The sequence below is a fragment of the Mandrillus leucophaeus genome, unplaced genomic scaffold, assembly GCF_000951045.1.
Source record: "Mandrillus leucophaeus isolate KB7577 unplaced genomic scaffold, Mleu.le_1.0 Scaffold26, whole genome shotgun sequence".
NCBI lineage: Eukaryota > Metazoa > Chordata > Mammalia > Primates > Cercopithecidae > Mandrillus > Mandrillus leucophaeus.
The window spans coordinates 711,725-735,926 of NW_012102698.1; the positions used below are offsets into that span (position 1 = coordinate 711,725).

General features: G+C 58.1%; 1 protein-coding gene across 1 annotated transcript in view; it reads right to left on the bottom strand.

The window, feature by feature from the left end:
• SCUBE1 (signal peptide, CUB domain, EGF-like 1) overlaps positions 1-24,202 on the bottom strand; it is a 146,016-nt gene that overhangs the window by 3,872 nt on the left and 117,942 nt on the right. The window contains exons 9-21 of the mRNA XM_011984062.1: positions 23,436-23,552; positions 21,748-21,870; positions 17,424-17,543; positions 16,971-17,075; positions 15,520-15,636; positions 14,791-14,928; positions 12,596-12,799; positions 7,998-8,159; positions 6,322-6,489; positions 4,849-5,010; positions 3,980-4,177; positions 2,019-2,171; positions 1,484-1,563 (exon numbers count right to left, since the gene is read on the bottom strand). Coding sequence (XP_011839452.1) covers positions 1,484-1,563; positions 2,019-2,171; positions 3,980-4,177; positions 4,849-5,010; positions 6,322-6,489; positions 7,998-8,159; positions 12,596-12,799; positions 14,791-14,928; positions 15,520-15,636; positions 16,971-17,075; positions 17,424-17,543; positions 21,748-21,870; positions 23,436-23,552 — 1,847 coding nt within the window. The remainder of the gene's footprint in view (positions 1-1,483; positions 1,564-2,018; positions 2,172-3,979; positions 4,178-4,848; positions 5,011-6,321; positions 6,490-7,997; positions 8,160-12,595; positions 12,800-14,790; positions 14,929-15,519; positions 15,637-16,970; positions 17,076-17,423; positions 17,544-21,747; positions 21,871-23,435; positions 23,553-24,202) is intronic.

Below are 24,202 nucleotides of genomic sequence, written 5' to 3' on the forward strand. Positions count from 1 at the left end.
CCACACACCACACACCCACCACCGCCCTCACCACCCTCCCCCACTTCTATTCACCACACACACACACACACCCCGCTCACCACACACTCCCACTCACCAAACACACCCCCACCTCCATTCACCACACACACCCCCATACACTACACACACCCACTCACACCCCACACTCAAACCCACCACACACCCCTACACACACACCAGTCACCACACACTGAACACCTCCAAACTCAGCACACATGCCTCCATGAACACACCACACAGCACACTCCCCACACTCCCCACACACGCATGCCCTGAAGCCACACCCTGGAGACAGACACTCCTGCCCTCCTCTGTGCTGGGGCGGCCGGCGCTGGAGGCAGCGTTGACCATGAACCCTGGCAGCTCCTCCCCCGCAAGGGGGGCGGGGACTAAATATTCACAGAACAAAGCTAAAGTGAGTGCTGGTGGCTGCCAGGAAGGAGGGGCGCGTGGGGCCCAAGGGCTGCAGAGGGTGTACCCAGGTCAGGGGGTCCAGGCAGGCTGCCCAGAGGACGACAGGATGTCCCAGCTGAGGGCGGAAGGCTGGGGGGACGTTTGCTGGGGAAAGAGGTTGGGGAAGGAAGGATGGGCCGAGGGGCCCTGGTGAGTGTGAGGAGCTGGGAGCTGCTGTGTAGGAGGGTGGCCCCCTGGCTGGGGTTTATGTCCCCAAAGCAGCATCAGGACGCTTTCAATTTGGGAGCGATGCTCCCAGGGCAGAGCTGGGGGAACAGGGATGCGGGGAGAGAACCCAGGACGCGTCCCTGGTTTCCACCCAAACGGCTTGAGGAGGAAATCAGGAGCCGAGGGCGGCAGCACGCGACTGGCAGACTATGGGGAGACTCAAGTGAATCTTCCCGAACTCTGCAAAGCATCCTCTCCTCAGACGAGGCAACAGCGGGAGCGCTCCAGCTCTGCCCTCGTCCTCCACACCCCTGGGCTCCTGGGCTGACGGTGCTGCTGCTCAGGGCTGAGCTGGGTGAGTCCTGGGTCCCTGGGCCTCCGGCCAGTACCCACCATATGACACACCAGGTGGCCCTGCCTCTCCAGGCCGGAAGCAGGAAGAGGAGGGAACCCAGTCCCAGTGGCAGGGGGTCTCCAAGTGACAGGGGCACTGGGTAGATCCCACTGATTCTGAGACACCCCCCAGAATACCCTCATTCTACAGATGAGGAGCGTGAGGCTGAGAGCTGGTGAGGAACGTGCCCGAGGCCACATCACCAGGTCCTGGTCCCCACATCCCCACCAAACAGCTTCCCTCAGGCCTCCTGGTCTGGAGGGATAGACATGCAGGGCCCAGTCCCCACCATTAAGGCTCTGGGACCCCCACGCCTCCTGCTCCTCTCCCATCACCACCCACCCTCCCTTGCTCCTCCAGGGGCCAGAGCTGGGGCAGGGGCGGTCCTGGCTCATCACAGGCCCCATCCCAGGGTTACGTGGATTCCCTTCCAATAAACTCACTCACTTTCAAAATTTCCTGGTGGTTCTCCGAGGCGTACAGGCGCCCATCGCGCACGATGTCCTCTATGAGTTGCTGGTAGTCCTCTGGGCCGTGGGTCAGCAAGGGGAGAGGAAGGCGAGGGGCTTGAGACCCACATGCTCCCCCTTCACCTCCAGCCTCTGCCCTCCCTCCCCTGCTCCAGCCACGGGCTCCAGGCTATGGCTGGCCGCAGCTCTGCCTTTGGCTTTGAACCTGGGGCTCCCTCCACCTGTATTGTCCTCCTTGGGGTTTCGCTAAGAACCCCCTATTTAGCCCTCAAAACCCTGCTTGGGCAGCATTTTGGCTGAAGCCTGCAGATGCCACTCACTGCTGCCTTGCCTATACCACCCGGTACCACCCTCGGCCTGTCTGACTCTGGCCCCTGACAGGGTTCGTTCTGCTTCCGGGTCTGTACCTGCCAGGTCGCAGCTCCCTGAGGGTGGGGACGTGCGACTCATCTCTGTCTCCAGGGCCCTGCCTGAGCTGTGCACAGTGGGCCGTGAAGACAGTTGGGTCTTACCATCATAGGTGACATAGGGCACTTGGAAGCCTTTGCCGCTGTTGCCTTCATTGGATTTGAACTGGATCCAGAGCTTCCGGGAGCGGGAGGTGAAGGCAATGGGCCTCTCGTAGGTCTGGCAGGTCTCATAGGTGGTGATGGACGTGGGCGAGGCTGCAGGTGAAGCACCATTGCTGAGCTGCCCCAGGTAGGCAGCTCCTCCTGCCCTAGGCCGCTTGCCTCCCATCCAGTCCGCCACCCAGCACCTGCACCGAACGCCTGGTACCCCAAACACAACAGCTTCATCTTCGTGCTTGTTCCCTCTGCCTCCGAGGCCCTTCCCTACCCTCAACCCTGGTTCCTACGTGTCCTTCTGAGACCCATCTCTGTGTCCCCTCTTCCAGGAAGCCTCCCTGACTGCGCCCTCCCTCCCCTCTCAAGATCCTGCTCTGCTCTGGTGAACCCCTTATCACAGCCCCTCCATTGGTGGGTCTCTGTCTCCCTCCAGCTAACTGCTCCCCCATGACAGGGCTCAGGCCTGCACTTGGCACAAGGCCAGGGCGGGAGTGGAAGCTGGGGGAGGGCATGGGAGATAAACCGGCACTGACTGCGGGAACCAGAGACACAGACTTGGGAAGTCCCTTCTCCCCAAGAACAAATGCACCAGCAAGGCCCACTGAGCGCTGATCTCCCGAGGAGGAAATCAGGAGCCGAGTGCGGCAGCGTGGGCACAGCACGTGACCGGCAGGTGAATCTTCCCAAACTCTGCAAACCATCCTTTTCTCAGACGCGGTGACAAGGGGAGCACCCCAGCCCTGCCCAGCCTCTCCTCACTTAACGGCTGCTCGGCAAGGCCTCCCGGCTCCCTGGGAGCCTTCCCAAGGAGCCCCTCATCGGGGAGAGGCTGGGCTTCACTTGAGCTCAGCCTTGTGGTGGGAGACAGAAGGATTGGTGCTGGGGGCAGAGGAGCGGGTGAGGGGAATGGGCAGGGAAGGTGGTCCCGGGCCCGTCCCTTGCCCATCTGCACACTGCGGCTTTTGGCTGGTCAGCTGCGTCAGCCTTGCTGACATTTGTCTACTCATTAGCTGTGCTGAGTAACTCCTGCCCAGGATAATGAAGCTCAGCCCTCAGGCCCCTCCCCACCCCCTCCTCTGGCCGGTCTCTGTGGTCGCTGTGTACCCAGAGATCTTCTCTGGCCAGTGTTTGTGGGTGTCTGGGTTCCTGTCTTCCTTCCCTAACACTCAGACTTGGAGCTCGCTCCCGTGGGCACCCAGAGCCCGACAGCAGCAAGGTCCCCTGGCCAGGGACGCTGCAGGGATTTGGCTGGCGCTGGGGGGCGCTCAGGGGCCTCCCAGGCATTCCTGCTGCTGTGGCCAGCTGGGCACACACACGGTCACACCCACTGCTGAGGACTAACCAGTCCTCATGCCATTCCGTCCTTCACTCCCTGAAGTCTCAAGAGGAGCCCTGACGGGGGAGGATGAGCCAGGAGTCCAGGGCTCCCAGAGGGGCGGGGAGGGCCGTCTGAGCTGGTATCTTGTGTGGTGCATGGGACCGCCGTGTGGTCCCCCAAACCTCAGCAGGCAGGAGGAGACCTGTGGAGCTGGAGTCTGAGGTCTCGCCCTGAGCTGTGTGGCAGACAGCGGTGGGAAGGGGCCCTGCGGCTGGTCCTGCCACTGGGATGAGGGCCGGGCTTGTGGCCGGAGTTGAGACCAGGCCTGACCACGTCCCAGCATCCACACTCGGGATACCCTAAGCTCTCCGGATCTTTCCATAGAACTCCGTAAAGCCAGCTCTTAGACCCAAGTGGGTTTCAACCCTGCCTCCCAGGTGGACTCTGAGGGGCTGGTCCCCTGAGCCCCGAGCCCCAGGGCCCTCCTCTCTGCCCTGTGAAGGCAGCGATCCCGCCTGGCGGAACCGCAGCGAGACGGGAGTGCAAACGGGGCTGCGGCTGCCTCTGGTCCCCTCCACCCGCCACGTACCGCTCTTCCTCATGACCAGGACGTCGCCGCACTCATCCTCGATGGGCAGAAAGATCTCCGGGACCACGATGAGGATCCTGCGCTTCGGGGGAGGCGCGATGTGCCAGACGCATTCGGCGTTGGCTGGGTAGTCACCAGGGTAGTTGGGGGACTCAATGAACCCGGTGTAGTCACCAAGCTCGCCGCCGCAGTGCTGGTCTGTGGGCACAGTGGCCCAACGGCCTCATCAGGCTCTGCTCGGCGGGGGCCCTGGCTGGCCAGGCCTCTAACCACCCGGGAGGCCTAGCGCAGGGCTGGAAGGTGCTCTTGTCCCCTCCCACACCAGCCCTCGGACCCTGAGCCCATCCTCCTTGGGGACCCTGCCTGGGCTACCCCCAGAGCAGGTGGGCAGGTCCCCTGTTCACACCTGTGGTTACCCGGGGCCCAACCTGGAGGCTGCTTCTTACTGGGCTGCCGTGCCTCAGGCCCACCCTATTTCTCTGTGGCTGGGCCTTGTCAGGGGCACTGAGAGAGCCTGGAGCCCTGTGCTCTCTAGCAGCCCCGTCATTGCCCCTGTAGTCTGTCAGCTCCCCCAGCAGACCCAGAAACTAGAGCAGGACCTGGCCTGGGGCAGAGGCTCAGGCTGTGTCGGGTGAGCAGTGGGAACTGATGAATGATGGGCACCATTGTGGGCTCTGTACAGTGGGCCAAGCCAGGGCTGCCCCTTTGGTGCCATAGGCCTCCAGATGGCTGCAGGGCACCCAAGAGCAGATGTGACGGAACGGGAGAAGTCCAGTGTCCTCGTGTGAGATCAGGTCTCCTCCCGCCCCCACAACCTGCCCAGCCCCTCCCGCGTTCCCAGCTTCCTGCCACGGAGCAGCAGCACCTACTTTTGCAGTGTGTGACGTTGGTAGAGCCATCGAAGTCTGTGCTGGTGTTGCCCGGACAGGTGATGCAGTGGTTCTGGCCAAACTCAGGCTGGTAGGTGCCGACGGGGCAGCGGATGCAGCGGTGGGTGGTGGTGTTGTAGTGGTGGCCGGGGGAGCAGTGCACTGCCGGGGGACACAAGGCAGTGTGGTGGGTGTGGAGGGGTGCAGGACCTCCCATGCCCTCGAGGTCTGTCTTGGCACAGAGTTCAAGGCTCTTCCCCACCGCGCCAGGACCTCCCACCACCCTCGCTCCGCCACAGCCGGGAAGAGCCCTTGGCGTGGGGGTCACATGGCAGGTTGATGTGATGTTCGCTCCAGCAAAACAGGGACCACACAGGCCACCTTGATGGGAGCAATTTTCAGGGAGAGTGGGGGTGAGGATGTGACCAGAGGCATTCAGGGGAGACAAAGGGGGAGACAAAGGAGGAGAAGTGGAGCCAGTGAGGCCAAACCCTCTTTCTGCAAGGTTGCTGGGGCAGGAGAGACAGGCAGCCAGAGTCTGAGGGTGGCGGGGTGGGGGGCTAGAGGTGGGCAATTCTTTTTTTTTTTTTGAGATGGAGCCTTGCTCTGTCACCCAAGCTGGAGTGCAGTAGCGCCATCTTGGCTCACTGTAAACTCCGCCTCCCGGGTTCCATCGATCCTCCCCTCCCAGTCTCCCGAGTAGCTGGGATTATAGGTGCACATCACCACGCTCGGCTCATTTTTTTGTATTTTTTTTTTTTTTTTAGTAGAGATGGGGTTTCGCCACGTTGGCCAGGCTGGCCTCAAACTTCTGACCTCAGGTGATCCACCTGCTTTGGCCTCCCAAAGTGTTGGGATTATAGGCGTGAGCCACCGCACCTGGCTTCAATTCTTTTTTTAAATGGGCAAATTCAGAGCAGTTTGTATGTGCAGGGGAGTATCTGGTGATGTGGCTGGCTCCAGGGGGCTGAGGGCCAGGCTGCCTGGACAGACAGACAGACACTGAGAGGGAGCACGGTGGGGAAGCAGGGTCAGCAGCTGAGAATGGGGAGGACTTGGGGGAGTTGGTGAGTGAGGGAAGACGGGATGCAGACCTGGGTGGGACCAGGTGCCCTGAACAGACAGCAGTTGAGGTGATACCCTGATCCCGCTCCTGCCCCCACACTCCTGCCCCCTCCTAACCCTCCCAACCTCCCTTCTAGATGCTGCTCAAGCCCTCCTGTCCCCAGAGCCCTCCCCAGTGCTCTGAGGAGCTGCTGCTCCCCCTGGAGCTCAGAAAGCTCTCAGCTGTAAGACGTCCCTGTCCTAATGCAGGGCACAGTGGGTCACCCACGACCACGCCTGACAGCTCCAGGCTGCTCCTCTGAGCTGGGAGGTTTGCCACGTGGAGATGAGAGGGGTTCGGGGAAGCCTCCCTGAGCAGTGCAGCCCTGCCTCTCGGGGTGGGCGGGCGTGGTGGGGGGACATGCTCACCTTTAGCCTCGCAGTCCTGGAAGGAGGTGGTGCCTTCGTGTTTGGTGAGCAAACCCCCTCCGCATGGGAAGCAGCTGGTGCGCCCGGGCTCAGGCTGGTACGTGCCCACGAGGCAGGCCTGGCAGGGCTTGAAGCCATCAGCCGAGAAGAAGCCTGGAGAACACTGGCCTGGAAGTCAGAGGTCATGGCTCAGGTGGGCAGGAGGGCGCCGCAGGGCCGAGGCTGTGGGTGGTCTCAGGCCCTGCTCTTGGCCCTTGCCTGGCCCTTGCCTGGCCCTGGAAAAGGTACCAGGCACCCGAGGCCTGGGGTGGGGACGGGGTGGGGAGGACGCAGCAGCCTGGATGCAGGAGGCTGGGCCCTGGTCCGGATGTTGCCAGCGGTTCATGTGCAGCTTTGGTCAAGCTGGCTTTCCTTCTCCCACCAGCAAGGCCTGGGGGCTGAAGAGCAAGATCTTGCTGCTGAGCTGGGAAGGGGACCCACGGGTGGAGCGGGAGGTCACGTGTTTCAGAGGGGCTCTCCCTGGGGGGCAGGCTGCACCGGGGTCTTCACAGAAGGGGCACCTGCTCAGCTTCGGGGTGACGCTGCCTGGTCTACCAGCAGGGCCAGGCCAGAGCAGAGGGAGGCAGGTCTGGGGAGGGTTTCTGAGGTACTCAAGAGCACCCCGGGACAAAGGGAGGGAACCACAGGAAAGCCAATTTCAGCTCCACATAAAGAATGTTCTAGCATTCCAGCAGACTCAGGATGCAGAGCGCATTCTGGCACTGAGTGAGGGGCAGGTTTAGCGTCCTCTCAGCCCAGACCCTGGGATTCTCAGCTTCTACCCAAACACGGAATCGCCTACCAGTGGCCACTCCCCCAGGGGTGAAGACCACATTCCCGGAGCGGGCAGTGAGCCAGAGAGCAGCCGGCAGCCTGCACGGACTCAGGGCTGGGCTACTGAGCCCTTCTGTGACCGGGAGAAAGCTGGAGGTCTCCGGTATCCTGGGACCCCACTTCCCCACCCTCACAGGCACCGTGCTTCTCAGGGTGCTGAGAACCTTCCCCGCGGATTCTCTTGGGTGAAACTCACAGTGGCCTGGGAAGAAAGGCTCGTGGGGAGCCTGAGCTGGCTTCACAGATGGAATTAAGTTGGGAGAGGGAGGTAAAAGCAAAAGCTCTTTGCAAACCGAATTGTATTTGGGAAATTGAACAAGGGCTTTCTAAACCATCTGTGGGCACATCACAAAGTTCTTTGTGTAGAGCAAAGTTCTTGCTCGAGTATAAGACGCACTCTGCAAAGTGTTCCAGTCGCAATGGAATGTTCCGTAAAATGTAAGCTGTCTGGTCTCTCCAAAGGCACTTATGTACCTCCCTTAGAACCGTAAGTGGATCTGTGGATGCTAAAGTGTTTGCACACCGTGAAGTCCTTTCCAAAGTGCATGATACAATTCTGAAACACACTGAGTGCAGTGCGGTGCTCAGTACTGTAGTGCAGTCCAAGACTGCTGACGCTTTGGGATCTGCCATGCACTTTGTAAGTGATGACTGTACAGATATCGTGAAGGGCTTTGGAAAGGACAAAGAACTTTAGAAAATACCACGCTCTCTGGCCACACCAGGCACCTGGGCCTTCGACAGGAGGAGCCCCTGCCCACCCCTCACCCCCACCTCTCCTTCTAGGGTAGGCCCACACTTGCCTCCACATTCCGACACGTTGCGGGCACCAGCCAGACCAACCCCGTCACTGCTGGGGCACGGTGTACAACTGAGCTGGCCTTCTGTGTCCTGGTATGTCCCTGGCATACATGGCACACACTGGCCGAGCTCACCGCCGAAGTGGGTGCCAGGCCCACAGGCAACTGCAGAGGCAAAGTGGAGAGGCTGCTGGAGGCAGAGGTGGGGAGGCCGGGGGTGTTTCCTGTGTGCTCAAGCCCAGACTCTCCTGATAGGCACAGTCCTTGTTCCCTGGGGCCCCAAGGACACAGAGGGGCCCCAGACCTATCCCAGAAGAGCCTGGGGCAGGACCCAAGGGGCAGCCATCTGTGAGGGCCATGAAGCCTGGGCCCTCTGGCTGCTGCACCTCAGAGTCCTCTGTGGACCCCTCCATCTCCACCTGCTTATAAAAGCCTGTGTCCCCACTTCCCCCATACCTGTGTCCTCTCTCTGCTCCACACCCTGCCCTCCAGCTTCAGCAAACTGCCTCCTGGATGTCGCCACTTGGACATGCTACAGTCCTTTCACCCCAAAGCTCCCCTGTCCTTCCTGAGTGGAGGAGTTAGGGGCAGCGCGGAGGGACTGGGGCTGAAATAGGCAAGGGCAGGAGGGCCTGGCGGGGGAGGTGGGAGGGGCGCAGTGAGGAGATGATGGGCTGAAGACGGTGCAGTATGGTTGGCTACACTGAACAAATATGTTAACTGATGAGTAAGAAAGGAAACTGAGTAAATCAGTAAATTAAGGAGAAAGGGAGCCGAGTTTCTCAGCGCTGGAGAAGATGCTTACAAATGCGGAAACGGGAGTGAGGGTTAGAAAGGATCCTGAGGTGTGGAACGGGAGGCACGGGCATGAACTCCCGGTTTTAGAACCCTGCACCCATAGATTCCCGTGCCTGTGTGCGCACCTGTATACACACCTATGCTTTCCAGTTCTGTCCGATGAGTGGGCCTAGAGGCAGTGGTACTCCAGGAGCAATGAATATCCCAGATTTTGGTTTCTACGCATCATCCTCCTCTCAAAGGAACCAGGGGTCCTTGGGGATTTGGCTGATGCCAGGGCATGGAGAGTGTCGACTGGATCTGAACTAAGGGGAGGCTCACAGCATGTGTGTGGCAGGTCAGAAAGACCCAACAGCCAGCCTGGTGAGGCACCCCTGGCTACCCTGGCGACAGAGCGAGCACCGAACTGAGTAACATCAGGAATGGATCACAACGCAATGAGTAAGGGGGATCTGAGTCTACAGGGATACAGACCCAGAGGTAAATGGCCACGGCCACCCGCTTTCCTGCAGGAGAACATGACTAGTGCATGTGGAACGAATGGTAGAGGTGGCTGACATGGTGGGAGCTGTGCAGAAGTTTGATGAGGAGGAGAATATTGGTCCAAACTCAGAATGTCCCCAGAAAACACTCATCAATCACAGAGGGAAAATGGCGAGTGAAAGTGAAGCCAGTGGTGGGCTGGGGGTATCCTGTGTGGTGGGCCGGGGGTATCCTGTGGTGGGCTGCGGGTATCCTGTGTGGTGGGCTGGGGGTATCCTGTGGTGGGCTGGGGGTATCCTGTGATGGGCTGGGGGTATCCTGTGTGGTGGGCTGCGGGTATCCTGTGTGGTGGGCTGCGGGTATCCTGTGTGGTGGGCTGGGGGTATCCTGTGGTGGGCTGGGGGTATCCTGTGCCTGCTGATGGGGCACCCAGGATCAGGCCTCGAAGCTGAGGTTCCTGCCGGACCCTGGGCCCGAGTCAGGTCCCCCGGAAAAACCAGAGGGAGCTCTGAGTGCCAGCCCAGAGGAGATGAGGTTGGAACAAGGACAGGAGAGGCAGGAAAAGGAGAGACGCAGCTCCAGACGGAAGGAGCCTGAAGACACAGTGGAGGGTGACATGTCTTTCTGGATGGGAGCTGGGACCAGAAAGACAAAAGGGACATTGTTGGAAGGACTGCTGAAGCTGAATGGAGTGGGCATGTGGGTTGGATGGTAAAGACTACACACTCACACACACATGCACACTTACACACATGCATACACGTGTGGGAGACAGAGGGGACGGATGCGGTCAAATGTGCACAGCTGGGAAATTTGGATGAATGGAAGTTTTCTATCTGTTTGACAATGTTTCTGAAAGTTTGAAATAAATAACTTATTTTGAAATTATTTTTATTTTGAGATGGAGTCTCGCTCTGTCACCCAGACTAGTGTGCAGTAGCATGATCTCAGCTCACTGCAACCTCCGCCTCCTGGGTTCAAGCGATTCTCCTGTCTCAGCCTCCCTGGTAGCTAGGATTGCAGGTGCCTGCCACCATGCCCAGCTAATTTTTGTATCTTTAGTAGAGATGGGGTTTCACCATGTTAGGCATGCTGGTCTCAAACTCCTGACCTCAGGTGATCCACCTGTCTCGGTCTCCCAAAGTGCTGGAATTACAGGTGTGAGCCACCATGCCCGGCCCAAAATAAGTTACTGAAAATAGAAGAGGCTGGGCACGGTGGCTCATGCCCATAATCCCAGCACTTTGGGAGACCGAGGTGGGCAGATCATGATCATGGTCAGGAGTTTGAGATCAGCCTGGCCAACATAGTGAAACTCCATCTCTACTAAAAATACAAAAATTAGCCAGACATGGTGGCATGTGCCTGTAGTCTCAGCTACTTGGGAGGCTGAGGCAGGAGAATAGCTTGAACCTGGGAGGCAGAGGTTGCAATGAGCTGAGATTACACCATTGCACTCCAGCCTGGCTACAGAGCGAGACTCCGTCTCAAAAACAAAAACAAACAAAAAAAGAAATTAGAAGAATGACATCACCAAGTCCTCTTTGTCTCCCCTTGTCAGCAGGGCTGTCTCCCTCCACCGTCTGAGCCAGAGTCCCAGCTTCCCCAATCTGGCCCTTCTCCCGTCAGGTGTCACCTCTTCTCCAAAAGCTTCCCCACTTCTCCAGCAGCTTCCCCGCCCCCGCCAGGTGTCACCTCTTTACCAACAACTTCCCCCACCAGGTGTCACCTCTTTACCAACAACTTCCCCCCACCCCGCCAGGTGTCACCTCTTTACCAACAGCTTCCCCCACCACCAGGTGTCACCTCTTTACCAACAGCTTCCCCCACCACCAGGTGTCACCTCTTTACCAACAGCTTCCCCCACCCTGCCAGGTGTCACCTCTTTACCAACAGCTTCCCCCACCCCGCCAGGTGTCACCAACAGCTTCCCCCACCACCAGGTGTCACCTCTTTACCAACAGCTTCCCCCACCCTGCCAGGTGTCACCTCTTTACCAACAGCTTCCCCCACCCCGCCAGGTGTCACCTCTTCTCTAACAGCGTCCCCCTTGCCAGGTGTCACCTCTTTACCAACAGCTTCCCCCCGGCTCCCCCCCCAACCAGGAGTCACCTCTTCTCCAACAGCTTCCCCCCTTCCCCCACCAGGTGTCACCTCTTCTCCACAGGCTTCCCAGTTTACACCCCTGGCCAACCCTATTGTTTGAGGCTTCGGACTTGTGGCTCCAACTGCCCGTCCAGCATCTCCATGTGGATGACTTGTGAGCATCTCAAACTGAACACGTCCAGCCTGTGCGCCCCTTCCCCCCAGCCCACTCTTCCTCCATTTCCCTCCCCCCAGCCCACTCTTTCTCAATTTTCCTCCCCCCAGACCACTCTTCCTCAATTTCCCTCCCCCCAGCCCATTATTCCTCAATTTCCCTCCCACCAGGCCACTCTTCCTCAATTTCCCTGCCCGCAGCCCACGCTTCCTCAAGTCCTTGGGGATTTGGCCCATATCAGGGAGCGATCCCACCTCTGCCCAATTGGCCAAACCCTTGGAGTCGTCCTTGAAGTCTGTCTCTCCCTAGGAGCCCCCTCCGTCTCATGCTCCTCCCCGTCCTTGCTCCGCCCCCCCCCTACTCAGCCTTCCCTAACTATGGCTCCCCGTCGAACTCAGAGTGGTGTCTGTGGCCTGCCAGGCTCCATCACCTCTGGCCTCACTGCACCTGTGGGCATGTTCACTGGCTCACCGTCTATCTTCCCCACGGGCATGCGAGCTCCACTAGAACTAGGACCGTCTGGTGTGTGGTTTTGCCTGTTTTGCCTCCAGGCTCTCCCCTCCAGCCCACACCAGCCCGCTGGGGACCGGCCTCACCTGCTTCCCTGCAGCACGACGCTGCCCTCCTGGGTGGCCCTAGGCCTCACGACATCGCTATTCTGTCCCCCAACCCTGACTCAGCCTCCCCGACTCCCGGAGCCCTGAGGTCTCAGCTCACGTGACTTCTCCTCCTCCAGGAAGCTTCCTCGAACCACATCCCAGACTGGAGAGGGCCTGTTCTGGTTCCTGTGCCCCCTCGCGCCCCTCGACCGTGGCCTTGCTGTCCTGTTCACTCCTTGTCCCTCCCCAGGACTGTGATCACATGCCCGAGGCCCAGCACAGAGGAGTGCTCTTCAAATGACAGAGATGACCATGAGGGCTGCGGTGCTTCTCCCCGCAGGCCTCTGCATCTGTCTCCTCCCCAGGTGTCTGTCTCCCCTGCATGCCCATCACTGTTTACCCCAGCTCATGTGCAAGGAAGGACAGAGTGAGCATTTGGGTGGCCACGGGCAAGGACTCACCGCATTTGCCGTCCTGTAGCACCTGGCCGGCACCACATGCCCCCTGCCCCTCCAGGGCCTTGGCTGGCCTCTGGGCTACCTCGTACTCAGTGCCTGAGACCTGGACATAGAACTGCTGCCGGCCAATGGACTTGCGCAGGGTCTTGATGGCAGCCTGCAGGCTCTGTTCCGCTCGCTTCCGCAAGCAGTCCGCTTCGCAAGTGTCTGCGGGGGCAGGGAGACAGAACGTGAATCGCTGGCAACCCTGCTAGCCGCTGCCTTTTTAGCTGAGGGCTCCCCCGCGCCAGGCCCTGCACTAGGCTCGGACCACCTCAGTGCATTCTCACAACATTAAATGGCCTTGAATCCAAGGCCATTTAAGGTCCAGCCCCGTCTAGCCTTGCCAGCCTCATCCCCTCCACTCTGACACTCCCTGTGGATTCCAATGTCTAACCACCTGGCTCTACTCACTGCTTCCTGGACACCTCCTTCTCTCTCTGACCTCTGTGTCTTTGCCTGTTCTTTTTTTTTTATATATATACTTTAAGTTCTAGGGTACATGTGCACAATGTGCAGGTTTGCTACATATGTATACACGTGCCATGTTGGTGTGCCGCACTCATCAACTTGTCAGCACCCATCAACTCATCATTTACATCAGGTATAACTCCCAATGCCATCCCTCCCCACGTCCCCCTCCCCACAATAGGCCCCGGTGTGTGATGTTCCCCTTCCCGTGTCCAGGTGATCTCATTCTGTTCCCTCTGCCTGAATGCCATTCCTTGCCACCTCTTCCACCCAGTGAGCTTGATTCCAAGCTCTCATTCAAATGGTGCCTCTACTGGGAAGGCTTCCTGATACGTTTGGATATCTGTCTCTTCCAAATCTCATGTTGAAATCTGATCCCTAATGCTGGGGGTGGGGCCTGGTGGGCGGTGTCAGGGTCATGGGATAGGTCCCTCATGAATGGCCTGGTGCTGTCCTCGTGGTAGTGAGTTCTTGCTGGCTCTACTAGTCCCCACGAGATGTGATTGTTGAAAAGACGTAGGCACCCCCTCCCCTCTCTCTTGCTCCTTTCCTCTTGCCATGGGATGCCGGCTGCTCTTCACCTTCCTCCTTGATCAGAAGCAGCCTAAGGCCTCACCAGGCAGACACTGCTACCGTGTTCTCTGACAGCCTGCAGAGCCCAGAGCCAATAAACTCTTTTCCTGATAAATTATCCAGCCTCAGATGTTCCTTTTAGCAACGCGAATACACTAAGACATTTCCTTTTTTTTGAGATGGAGTCTCACTCTGTTACCCAGGCTGGAGTGAAGTGGTTCGATCTCAGCTCCCTGCAACCTCTGCCTCCCGGGGTCAAGCGATTCTCCTGCCTCAGCCTCCTGAGTAACTGAGATTACAGGTGCCCACCACCACACCTGGCTAATTTTTGTATTTTTAGTAGAGACGAGGTTTCACCATGTTGGCCAGGCTGGTCTTGAACTCCTGACCTCAAGTGATCCACCCACCTTGGCCTCCCAGAGTGCTGGGATTACAGGTGTGAACCACCGCGCCCAGCCAGACTAAGACATTTCCTAAGCCCTCCCGTGGGGGCAGACCTCAGCTGTGTGCATTGTTTGTTCTTGTGCCCGCCCCCCGGTCCCCCCAACCAAGAGTCTCACCTGGCAATGGGTGGTTTACACGTGCGTCTGCCTCTCTGGCTGACAGTGTTACCTGGGTGGAGACTTTTCTTTTCACAGTGCCCAAGCCCACAGCCAGGCCCACACCACACTTATCTGCTGGCAGATCCCATCTCTTCAACATCAATGACTCACAAGTTGACACTCACGTATAGCCAAGAGCAAAGTGCTGCTGTGACACCCGAGCCAGCGTTAGAACCCCCTTCCGGAACCAGGAAAGACAGTCCTTGGCTCAACCATTCTAGGGGGGGCTGTACCTATTTGTCCTCCCGGGCCCCAGCAGGAGTGTGGAGGGGCAGATAAGGGTCATGTGACTTTTGCGGTCACCTTGTCTCATTGCTCTGGGCTGCCTCTTCTATCCCGGCTGCAGGCGTTGACCCCCGCCACCTCCCTTTGCTCGTGGGCCTGCCTCTGTCTCCAGCCACAGCTGTGCTCTGATGGGAACCCAGCTTCATGCCTGGCAGGCCCCTGGCAGCGCCCCCAGCCTGTTGTCCTCCTTCAGGCCTGCAGAAGCCCCCAAGAGAACCCCTCACCTACCTGAGGCCTCTTCCATCTTTGTCTCGATCTCAAACTCCGCTGTGATGTGGGACACCTCCTTGGATGGGGACTTGCGGCCACGGCGCCTCTTCTTGGAGGAGTCACACTTAAGGGTCACGAAAGTCACATGGCAGTGGTCTGGACAAGGAAAGGATCACTGTGGCAAAGGCAGCATGGGGCAGGGAGCAAGGTCCTACCAAGCCCTGCACACAGAGTACCATCGGCGAGGACCCCGTGCCTAGCAGTCCGTGGTGCAGATGGAAAAACTCAGGCTACAGAAGGCCAGGGCTGGCTCGGGGTCTCAGGAGGCGCTGGCGGCTGAGCCAGGTCTCACGCCGGGTCCATCACACTGCTGTAGGCGGAGGCACCTCCTACATATTCATGAATGAGGCTGTGACCCCAGCTCTGGGCCTGTTGAGGGTTTGGCCAGTGCAGACCGGGCTCCGGGCAGAGCCTGCTGCGTGCTGAAAGCTCTGTTAGGTTTGAGGAGGAATCTTCATGGGGACAGAGCTGGTGCCTTCCTCTGGGGCCCCTCGTACCAAGTTTGCCTCTGCTGTTCCCCCAGCCTGGAAGGTCCTTGGAAACTCTCATTCAATAAACAGCTGCCAGGTGAGAGAGGCCTCCACCCTCGGAAACCAGACTCGCTGGACCCCGGGGCCCCAGCTCCCAGGCATGAGGACTCTCCCACAGCCCCCTTGGTGTGGGTTGGCAGCAGGGCGGCCCACTCACCCAGCAGCGGCTGCCTGGCGGTCTCCTTTGCTCGCGCCTGGCTGTGGGGCCGGAGATGGCACTTGGCATCTCGGATCTTGAAGCGGGCCTTCTGTTTGATGGGGGTGGCAGGGGCATCTGGGGAAAGCCAAAATTCCCCCAGGTGGTGGCCTCTCCTGCAGGCAAGGAGGTAGTGGGGGACAGGGGCTGCCACGGACAAATCCATCTGGGGCTGGGGGTGGGGCTTGGTTGGAGTCCCTGTGCCCTGACAGCTCTCCTGGCGTGGGGGACCCTCTCCTGCCCCATTTCTCTCCCTGCAAGGCCTAAAACAGGCGAACACATGGATGGTGGCGTCAAGCGCAAGCCCAGGGCCCACCCACCAGAGGTCTTCTTTGAAGGAGGAAACGGATCTTCCTACCTCCTCCCCATCACCAAGCCATGACTGTGTTTTAGGAAAGAGCGTAGAACAGAAGAGAGAGGAGAGCAAGGAAGGGAACTGCTGTAGATTCCCAGGACTTCCGGTTCCTTGCAAGAGCAAATCATAGCCCTTGGACTAAAGAAGCCTACCACCACAGGTGCTTACAATAAAATCACATATGCATTCAATATACAGAAATGGGCCAGGTGTGATGGCTCACGCCTGTAATTCTAGCACTCTGGGAGACCAAGGCAGGCAGATCATTTGAGGTCAGGGGTTTGAGTCTAGCCTGACCAACATGGTGAAACCTTGTCTCTACTAAAAATACAAAAATTAGCCAGGTGTGGTGATGGGCACCTGTAATCCCAGTTATTCGGGAGGCTGAGGCAGGAGAATTGCTTGAACCTAGGATGCGGAGGTTGCAGTGAGCCAAGATCACATCACTGCACTCCAGCCTGGGTGACAGAGTGAGACTCCGTTAAAAGAAAATAATAAAAATAAAGAAACATACAGAAATGCACCTATCTATCAAATTCAGCATCCTGAGTAAGAAAAGCTGCTGAAGACACAATCCCCAGCTCCTTAGCTGGCAGGAGCTAAGGCTGGCTGTGCCACGCTGACCAAGCCCGGCGCGTTGCTCCCGAATGGCTGGGACTGTGCTGCACCTCGGTGCTTCTCAGCACGCTCTGCTATGGCCAGGCCAGCTCTGACTTGGCACAATCTAATAGCCACAGCAGATGTGGCTTACTCCACCCAGACAGTCTGAGATCTGTGCACTCACAGCACGTTAGGGTCCCTGAACCACTCTGGCTGTGACCTCAGAGCTGGAAGGGCCCTCCCATGGTTCCCTGACCCTGGGCTGGAACTTGGCCTGCAGCATGCTGGCTTCTAGGTCCTGGGCCTGGCTCATCGCCAGTGCCCCAGGCCACACGGGGCAGGGCCGAGAGCAGGAAGGTCTTCCCTGGGCGGTGTCCCTTCCTCCCCTGCCAGCATGACGCTGGATGCAAACTCAAGGTCACTAGTGGCATGCAGCATGGACAGGCCGAGGGGTTACCTGAGCAGCTGGGCCCAAGGCCAGAGCTGGTGCCGTTGCGTTTCTGCAGCGCCTTGCCCTGCGGCCCTGGAACTCCGCAGCTCAGGACGTAGCTATTTTCCGAGTCTGCAGAGAAGCCAGTGGGTGAGGTGGGCCTGGGTGCGCCTCCCTCCCACGGCCCTCAGGTTCTTGGGGCCTCCGAGGGATTGTGGAGTGAGACGAAGACCAGGACAGATTCTTCCGCCAGTTTCCGCTACACAACCACAGGCAAGTGGCCTGGAGGAAGGAGCCCACTGGGTTTACTGAGGACAGTGAGGCCCACAGAAAAGCAGACAGCTGCCTTAGCGTCACTCAGTTATCAGAGACCCTCACTCCTAGGTCGGGCTCTTTCCTGGAGGACAGCTGGGAGCAATGGTGGGACCCCAGGGAAGAACCCCCTGCCACAGCACCCCATCTCAGGGACAGCCGGGTTACCTGGCACGAAGAGCGTGTGGGCTGGGCAGGAAAGGAAGCAGCTCTCCACGCCGCCCACCTTGCTGCAGGACAGCTGGGCCCGAGGGGAGGTCTTGGCGCGAGAAAGACACTGGCCTGTGTCTGTGAAGGGAGATGGTAGAGAGGCTGAGAGAGGCCGGGGCGGAGGCTTCCCGGAGCCGGGAGGGTCCTGGCCATGGCCTAATGGGGACTCCCCCCACTGCCCTCCTCCATGGCTAGGCTGGCTTGGTGGGAAGACGCCTGGAGATCACAGGTCCCTTGGTCGTGTGGGGATGCTGGGCCCAGACAGCTGGCTTAGTCCCTCCTCCCGCTCAGGCTCCAGTCCTGGCTGTGAGAAGGTTCCTGTCCCCTGCCCAGACCAGGAACTCCCTGAGGGCAGGGCTGAGTTCTCCAGGGCAGGCGTCTGTTCCCCCTGGCGGTAAATGAACAGGGCTTCCTGGGAGGGCCATGGGAGGGACTGCGCAGAAGCACCTCTTTGGGGCAGCCCCTGATACAGTCATCAGGTGTCTGGAGACGTCGGAAACAGCCTCCAGAATTTCTCACATGCTGACTTATCTTTAGAGGATGAGAAAGTCCCCCGGACTCCGAGGAAAAGACTGACGGTTCTACAGCCATGGTAAATACCAGAACTGATTTTACAGACAGCTAATGGGTCGGTAACAGCCGGCTTACGTGGCGCGCCTCTGAAAGCCAGCTCCTGAGTGACAGCCTCACACTCTGTCAGTCATCAGTGTGGGGTCACTCCAGGGTAACCAGGCTTCCAGGCTCAGGCAAGTCACCTCCCTTCTGTAACCCACAGAGGCCATGCTTTTAGACTCCCATCACCCTGATCCCAACCTGCCTGGAATAAGCTTGCTCCAAATCCCCGGGGAAGACCGACAGTTTGCCTTGCTCCCTGAGCCTGCCTGACCAACACAGTTCCCCCTTTCTTAAGTGACAGCTCGGCTTTCTGGTTTCAGATACTGAGCGGTGGCTGATCTCATCCTTTGGTAATTCCGGAGGTTCCTCCAAGATTGTTTTAGAAACCCTTGCTTCCCAGTGTCCTTTGGGAGCCGTGGGCCACAGGTGTCCTTGGTCAAGCCCGCGGGGCCCACATTTTGTCTGTCCTGCTGACTGCTTTCTGGGAGGGCACAGTGTGGCAACACCCTGAGTTCTCACTTGCTTTGCTGCTCTCTTGCGCTGACTGCTTTGTTAGCAAGTGGTTCTCTGGCTGCGGAACAAGACCTTGTGTTCCGAGACGCACATTTACTTGCGTGTTCTGCTGCTGGGCACTTTGCTTTTGCTTGACTATTAGATAAAGGTTTATCTCATGAGTTTTGTTGTGCTCTGACTTGTCTCGTGTCTGCTGGATAGACAACAGGGTGCTCCTTGGGGAGCAGACGGCAACACAGACCCTGCATGCTTCCAACTCAATCCAAGCTGGCCCCCAGGATCAACAGACAGAGGTCTATGATACTAGGGGCCAATTCCCATAGGCGACTAGGGAGAGTTTTCCTTGGGTGTCTTCTCAAGTCTTCCTGAGGGCACTCCTGTTCTGCCAACATGTGAAAGGAGGCCCCTTTGTCTTCTCCATATTCTGGGGTCACAGCTGTCAGATCACTGACTGCACGGCCCTTTCCAGCCTGTGCATGTTTGGGGGAACTGGGAACGTCATTCTAAGCACGCACTTTTGACTGATGAAAGTGATGATCACGGGCTGGTTATGCCAAGGCTGCAACTTCCCTGGCTGAGCTCCTGCAGCCTTATGAATTTAGACTATTATCCTAGCTTGTGCTTCCCTTGGTAAATGGCAAACTGCCCCCTACTCACCACAAAACCCAAACAGTGACAACCACCACCAACTTAGAATAACATCGGTCATTGTGGGAACTTCTGACACATTCAAACTAATACATTAATATATTTAAGAGGAGCTCTAAAATGTTAGGAGGGACAAAATGCCACCATTTAATAGCTTCTGCCACTGGCATACCTTGGCCTCAGTTTCCTCCCACCCAAACCTTCTGAAATCCACTTGCCGCTCTCTCCGCCCAGCTCCATCTTCACCAGCCACTCATCGCATCCCACCCTATCTGCTCCTGCCCCTCACCTCCTACACAAGCAACTCCTCCCTTAGGGTTTATCCCAGGAAATGAAAAATCCTATTGCACAATATTCCATTAAAGTTGCTGAGCCAGAAATCAGATCTCTAATGCTGGATGTAAAGCCAGGTCTAGATTTATGCTGAGTGCTGAAGGAAATTTTCCTAAACTCCAGGAGACAAACATTTGCTTAAGAATTCAGGATATCGCTGGATAGCTATTGTCCTGGGTGATCAGATCTGTATCACCATGAGTTCACCTAACTGTTAGGATCTTGGATGGAAGAAAAAGTTCAAAAGCAGCAGAGGGTAAAGATCAGTAGAAGCGGCCGGGTGCGGTGGCTCACGCCTGCAATCCCAGCACTTTGGGAGGCCAAGGCAGGTGGATCACAAAGTCAGGACTTCGAGACCAGCCTGGCCAACATGGTGAAACCTCCTCTCTACTAAAAATACAAAAATGAGGTGATCTGGTGATGTGCCCACCTCAGCCTCTCAAAGTGCTGGGATTACAGGCGTGAGTGACCGCGCTCGGCCAAACGTTTCCTTCTGAGAAACTAAATGTGTCAGCCTCTTTCTCCCGCCACTCAGTTTCCTTGGCCCTTGGAGGCAGGTTTGCGTAAACCCGCTCACCACAGAGCAATGACCCCGTAACATCCTCAATGAACAACGCTTTCCTGCAAAGAATCTGAAGGTACCATATCCTTCCTATGCTCCTAAGACGGATATCCCCTAATGCTGCCTCTGCCACCAACCAGCACAACCCCAAACAAGCTCTTTCCCGAAACTCAACAGAAGTGCAGCACTTGACTTTGTTCAGTGAGACTCTGCCTGAACAGCACAGCAATTCCTTCCGTAAGTACGTGAGAAACTCAACCTTCTGATTTCAGATATTCAATGATGGTCTGTATTCGCCAACGTGTTCATTCATCTGACAAATACTGACTCGTGTCTATGATTGTCAGGGTCTGTTCCAGGAGCTGGGGCTCCAGCAGTGAATGGGACAGGCCAAGAAGACCTGTTTAACTGTGTCAAGCTTCCATTCTAGTGAGGACAGAGAGACGGACAGACAGACAGACGTAAACCAACATGAACCTGTAAAGTGCACATTACTTCTGGTGGCTGGGAGTGTGATGGGAACGAAAGACAGCTGGAAGCAAAGGGGGCCCAGATGGGCGTGGAAGTGGCCGAGGCTGCGGCTCTGGGTGGGTGACGGGGCAGGCCTCACCCACACACCGTCACAGCAAGGGAGGAGTGAGGAGTGCTGGGAGACAGCCCTCCAGGCCAAGAGAAGTGCACAGCCTCGGGCCGAGGGCTGGTGGAGGCAGTGAGGCTGGCCTGAAGCAAGTGAGGGAGACAGCAGAGGACAATGCCGTCAGCTGGCCTTCAGGCCATTCCAAGCACTGTGGCTTTGATTCAGAGTCAGAGGAGGAGTCAAAGGAGGGGTGGGTGGTGGTAGTAGAAGGGGTGGAGGGTGCCGTGCGGTGGCGGGGAGGTTGGGGGGGCAGTTCAGAGCCCAGAGGGATGTTGTAACTTAAATTTAAAAGGCTCACTTAGGCTGCCCTGGGGATGTTAGAGCGTGGCCGGGCAAGGACCCGGTGCAGGTTCCAGGAGGGCAGGCCCACAGCCCCAGCACCCAGACAGGGCCCTGTGTACAGGGAACCAGGGAACGCAGGGGCCCCTCCAGAACTCAGCCTAGGGGCACCCAGTGCTGTAAGCACGTCCGCAGAGGGTGCAGGGACCATGGGCTTTCTGGGAGGCACTGCCACATCCCCTGCAACTGTGCCCCACTGAGGCTGCTGCACCCCGAGTGACCCTCTTCCTCCCCCTCAGCTTCCCCAGCAGGACAAGGGGAAGCTGCCAGAGGAGAGGCCTCCACACCCACTCCCTCTAAGCTTCTAGCCCTACGGAGACATCAGCAGGGCCCCTGTGCCCCACGGCTGGGGCTGCACACAGACCCCCAGATCTCCTCTGTACCCTCCTCCCCACCGCAGGTCCCTGTTGCTGTGCCTCTGGCTGACACTGGCATGCTCTGCCTGGGACCCCCTCCTTCTCTGCAAGTCCTCATTCCCATTGGCCATACCCCAGCAGCAGAGTAACCTCTGCACGGGAAGGCAAGGCTGGAGGAAAGTGAGGGGCTGCCCTGCTCAGCCCCACCTCAGAAAAGCCACTGCCCCTCCCATCCAAGCCCGGGTACAGGGGAGGAGCCAGCACAGGGTGGCCACCTACCCACGCAGTCCTTCCGGTTCCAGTGGAGCCGCCTCCCTGGGGGACAGACACACTCGTAGCTGCCCTTGGTGTTGATGCAGCCCTGGTCACAGCTCCCGTTGTCCATGCTGCACTCGTCCACATCTGGAAGCACAGCGGGCGTAAGGGCAGAGGGGAGGCTGGCGGCTGGTGGCTGGCAGGGGAGGGGACTACCCAGGGCAAGAGGGCCGAGAATCTCCTGACCCCCGGAGTCAGACAGCATCACGGAATGCAGAGGAGCAGTGCACACGCCACACGCACACACACGCGGGGGTTTAGAAGGCTCCTCACAGACCCCAACGTCCCTTCCCCTAGGAACCTCAGTCGTTTTCTGAACTCAGGCAGCTGCACCCCAGGCTGGGGGGCAGAGGAGGTGGCACGCGATGAAAGTTCCAACCCAACCAGGTTTTGTGGCACAGGGAATACGCACTGCTCCAGGGACTGTGAAACTGATTTTGTCATGGGACTCTGGACAAGCCCTTTTCTAGCCCCAGGTCCCCTGCGGTACAACAGATACCAGGGTGAACGAGGTCACCTCCTCTGACCAAAAGCAGCTGCTGGAGCTGGGGGAAGGGGCTGGGCTCCATGTTCTGCTAGTTCTTGAGCTGCCTGCACTGGGCAGGCCCAGGGAAGGGGTGCCCAGGTTTTCGAGAGTCTTTCCAGAAGAATCTGTAGCCCACCTCCAGAAGCCCAAGCACCAGCTGTGTCCTGATCACATTCTTGCCTGACCCTCTCTGATCTTTAAGTGGCCTGGCATCGTGAGTGTGGCTGCCCCCAGGTCACAGAAAAGGAAGAGACAGGGGGACCGTCCTTGGCTTCCCAATCTTCACCCACCACGCCCATATAACACCAAGTCCCAGCAGCCTGGCTCTGGCTCCTAAATACATCTAGAACCTTCCTCTTTGTTCTGTCCCTGCCCACCCTGCCCTGGCTCCAGCAGTGTGCGCTCCCACGCCTGGAGCTGCCTTCCCAGTGGTACCCTGGATTCCACTCTCCTTTCCATGCGGCCACTGGGGCATCCAGTTCCATGAACTTGACCATATTGCACCCCTGCTTAAACCCTCCACAGGCTTCTCCTCTGACTGGGAATACACCCCCAACTCCCCTGTGGGCTCCCGAAGCCTGCATGGTGGGGTAGTGCCCCCTATCTGCATCTTCCTCTGAGCTCCCTCCTCCTGTGGGCCCAGCCCTGTGGCTGCCTCTTAGTCCTTCTGTCCACTGCTTTCTCACACGGAAGCCTCTGGAGTGCCTCCCCACCCCCTAGCCAAACACTCCCCCTTGGGGATCCCGAACTGCGCCTCTACCCTGCCCCTCTCTGCTGTGAGCCTCCCTGGAACGAGCTGTCTGGAATCTCCATGTCTTGGCTGCCTCCGCTCCTGGCCCGGGTTCTCTAGTAAATGTGGTTTCCAGTCCCATGCCCATCTGGTCAAGCCCTGGCACTGGCAGAGACCTGCTACCCACCTCTAACCATTTCCTGCTACCCCTTGTCTCCCCAGCCCTGCCCCACTTGCCCTTGGCTGAGCCCCTCTGCCCAGCAGTCCCTGTCCTTGCTGAGGCCTCGGGCCCCCCAGGGTTGAGGGCAGGGTTGGTATGCGGGGTGCAGTGTAGGTGGCCATGCGGCCAGGCGCGTGCCTCGGGGGGGAGGTGGCCCTGGCGGGCAGGCTGCAGACCTCCGCAGTGAGTTGTCCCATAGAGGATGTAGCCGCGGTGACACAGGCACTGGAAGCTGCCCGGGGAGTTGATGCAGATGTGGTCACAGGTCCGCTCGAAGGAGCACTCGTCGATGTCTGCATGGCCACAGGGAGACAAAGTTGGGGGAGGAGTTTGAGGGAGTGGTAGGTAGGCACGGCCTGTCACTCTCAGTCACTCAAGGCACATCTGTGGACACATAGTCCCTGGGCCGAGGCGCAAATGGGAGACTCCTTCTTGCTGCTCGACTTTCCATTGTGTTTCCATTAGCCTTCTGTTTCTGGGTTGGGAGCCACCTCACATCTTTTCTGGAGATGAGCAGGGCAGAAACATTGTGAATGGAGGGGATTATGATGAATCTCTGCCATTTTACGATCTCACAGTCAACTCTGATTAGGAGTGGTAGAGAGGCATTGAACCCACGCCTGCAGGAAACAGACTGCGGCTGGCCCCAGGGCCCTGTGGAGGCAGCTGACTTGGGACATAAACCTAGGCCTCTTGGATGCTGACCAAAGCATCTTTCCCCATCACCCCACGATGTTTCTTGAGAAAATAAGGAAAACCATACAAGTAAAAAGAGAAGAGGAAATATACCACCCATAAAGGTTAAAAAGGCAGCTCTGATAGAATATGAAAGGTGATGATGAGCTTCCTGGCAGCCAAGGTAAAAAGGGAAAGAGGGAATCTTTCCTTTTGTAAAAAGGGAAAGAGGGAATCTTTCCTTTTGTAAAAAGGGAAAGAGGGAATC